This window comes from Chrysemys picta, unplaced genomic scaffold (assembly GCF_011386835.1).
Source record: "Chrysemys picta bellii isolate R12L10 unplaced genomic scaffold, ASM1138683v2 scaf5375, whole genome shotgun sequence".
NCBI classification, from domain to species: Eukaryota; Metazoa; Chordata; order Testudines; family Emydidae; genus Chrysemys; species Chrysemys picta.
In genome coordinates this window covers 1-3,000 of record NW_027058075.1, presented here as the reverse complement: position 1 = coordinate 3,000, position 3,000 = coordinate 1, and the positions used below count along the sequence as shown (strand labels likewise).

At 65.2% G+C, this 3,000-nt stretch overlaps 1 protein-coding gene across 1 annotated transcript; it reads left to right on the top strand.

Annotated features, from left to right (window-relative positions):
* Positions 1-1,244: 1,244 nt before the first annotated feature.
* On the top strand, positions 1,245-3,000 carry LOC135980641 (syntaxin-binding protein 2-like). Its single transcript, XM_065580563.1, has 3 exons — positions 1,245-1,615; positions 2,192-2,349; positions 2,901-3,000. The coding sequence occupies exons 1-3, from the start codon at positions 1,302-1,304 to the stop codon at positions 2,978-2,980; spliced, it is 552 nt and encodes a 183-aa protein (XP_065436635.1). The 5' UTR covers positions 1,245-1,301; the 3' UTR covers positions 2,981-3,000.

Genomic DNA, 3,000 nt, shown 5'->3' with positions numbered 1-3,000 from the left:
CCGGTGCTGAGATGCTGCCACCTCTGGGGTGGGGCACGGGCGGTTTATACAGGGGTCCCTCACTGGGGCTGAATTCTTCCTGAGGAGCGGCAGGCAGCTGTTAACAGCCGCACAGCAGCACTGCCCGAGAGTCTAGGGCAGGAGGTGATCAGCGTGCGGGGCTGGAAGTGCAGGGGATCCAGGCAGCCCACTGTCATGACAGGCACTGGAATCTGAATGGCCGGCAGGGTCCTTGGCCTAACCTCCAGTGAGGAGCAGCTGTTTGACGTTCATCTAAAGGACGAACTCCTGCAGCACAGTACTGGGCACTGACTGACCGGGGAGAGCACCCCCTGCAGAGCCCCCCGCCCACTCCCTGCAGGACAGCGCCCCCTAGCACCGCGCTGGGGCCAGCACTGACTGCCAGGGGAGAGCGCCCCCTACTGGGCCCCCCCGCCCACTCCCTGCAGGACAGCGCCCCCTAGTGCCGCACTGGGGACATAAAGCACCCTCTGCTGACTCACTAGCACCCCCCAGCACCCGCTGGCTTTTCCTTAGAGGTCTCCTATCCAAGCGCTGCCTGGGCCCAAACCTGCTTAGCTTGTGAGAGGTGACATGGTCGCTCCTTCCCCCAATGCTTGCTGGGGGCTGAGCCCCTCATCGCCCTGCCCTGTGGGGCACTCTTCAAGGGGGTGGGGGGCACACTTAGTTGCCTTCAACCCACTGGCTTGGGGCTCCTCCAGGCCAAGAATTAACCCCACCACCCGAGGGAGGCTCCCAGGCCCCTGCTCCAGCGCTGTGATGGTTCCTCCTGTGGGATTTTGGGGCAGGCAGTTGCAGTAGCCTCAATCCTGTGCCTAATCCAACCCCCCACCCCCACCCCCCGTGCTAGCCGCAGCTCGACAGGCCTTAAGCCTCCCGGTACAAGTCAACGCAGCCCCTATTATGTGGTATTAGGATGTATCATAGCCTGGGCCCCCTGCATGGCTGGGACACACCTCATGGGGCAAGAGGCAGGGCCTGGATCTGCCCGCAGCAGGGAAGGGGCACTGAGGGCAGCCCCCTGCCTCCCTCCTCCCCCAAGTGAGGGGCCCTGGATCTGACTGCAGGAGGTCTCTGCCCTCCCCATAACGGTGGATGGGTGTGGAGTTCACAGCAGGGCACTGAGCAGCTGAGGGGGAGGTGGGGAGATGGGGGGGGCATCATGGGAGGAGTCAACGTGCTTTTTGCTGGCTTCCCATGCCCCCAGAAAGGGGGCCCCAGGCTGCTCCCCCAGGGACTATCAATCATTCAGGGAAGAGCCGTCCCAGCCCCTCCCCCCAATGGGGCCTGGCTTGGCCACCAGGTCCAAGGTTCCTGCTGCTTGGCCCCTGCTGACCTGTCCTCTTCCCCCCTCCCCCCGCCAGGACATCATTGAGAAGAAATTGGACAACAAACTGTGGCCCTTCATGTCAGACCCGGTCCCCTCCACCAGCTCCCAGGCTGCTGTCCCCTTCATGTCAGACCCGGTCCCCTCCACCAGCTCCCAGGCTGCTGTCCCCTTCATGTCAGACCCGGTCCCCACCACCAGCTCCCAGGCTGCTGTCCCCTTCATGTCAGACCCGGTCCCTTCCACCAGCTCCCAGGCTGCTGTCAGGTAAGGCTGAGCCTGGCTGGGCTGTGGGGGGTAGAGCCCTGACACCCCCCCACCCCCCGGGTGTAGGAGCCTCTGTGCCTGGGAGTGCGTGGCCAGGACCCTGCCCTCTGCGGGGGAGGGGGTGTCCAAGAGTCTGGAGCCCTGGACCCCACTCACCATGTCCCCCGCACCCCAGCAGTCCCTCAACACACCAGGGCCCAGGATGGAGGAAAGGGACTGGCCGAGCTTTAGACAGCACCCCCAACCCAGGGCAGGTGCCTCCCTCCCCTACTCCCTCTTGCCTCCTTTGGGACTCCTGTCCCACTGCCTTGGGCAGGGCCTGCCCCCCATCCCCCTCCAGGCCCTGCCCTTCCACGTGGCATTCCCTCAGCGAACCCCTGGTATCCACACAGTCCCTTTACTCCCCAGCCCCCACTTTGGGCAGTGCCCACCCCTCCGCCTGGCATTCCCTCAGCGAGCCCCTGGTATCCACACAGTCCCTTTACTCCCCAGCCCCCACTTTGGGCAGTGCCCACCCCTCCGCCTGGCATTCCCTCAGCGAGCCCCTGGTATCCACACTGCCCCTCTCTCCCCCAGCACCCGCTTTGGGCATTGGCACAAGGGCAAGCCAGCAGCCGAGTACCGGACGGGCCCGCGCCTCATCATTTACGTGCTGGGTGGGGTGACCATGTCTGAGATGCGCTGCGCCTACGAAGTGACCCGGGCCACCAAGGGCGAGTGGGAGGTGGTGATCGGTGAGTGGGGCGAGTCCTGGGGGGAGAGGCAGCTGGAATGCCCAGGTCAGGGACAGTCGGGACCCCCTGGGAGGGGGAGACCCTAGAACTGCCTGCCTAGCACCCACAGGGCGCCCCTGCCACCCTCTGTCCTCCCGCACCCGGGGGCCTGGGAACAGATGCGCTTGCCCCACCTGCCTCAGCCACGCATGGCCTGTATCTAGACACCTGATCTCCTGGCCCCTGGCTCCCCAGGCCTCTCCTTTCCCAGGGACCATGTGTGGGGGCCCAGTCAGACACCCCCAGTAACACCCATAGGGCTATGGCTCACCCCCTGCACACACCCCTCTAAGACCCAAGGGTGAGGAACGCTGTCAGTGCGTGGATTCTTGCCTGGCCGTGCAGGGTACAGCGGCACGAGGGGTGCGGTGCCAGGCCACGGGGGGCAGGAGACATCCCCTCCCCCCCTGCACTAGAGCAGGGTCCAGCTGCAAGGATGGGGGAGATGGTGATGCCAGTCTCATGCCCGCCCCACTGTGCGCACCGCTGCCAACCACCTCTCTCCCCCCCAGGTTCCAGTCACATCCTAACCCCCAAGAGCTTCCTGGATGACGTCCAAACCCTCAACCGGAAGGCCCCTGAGGAGGTCTAGAAGCAGCCCCCTCCCCGCAG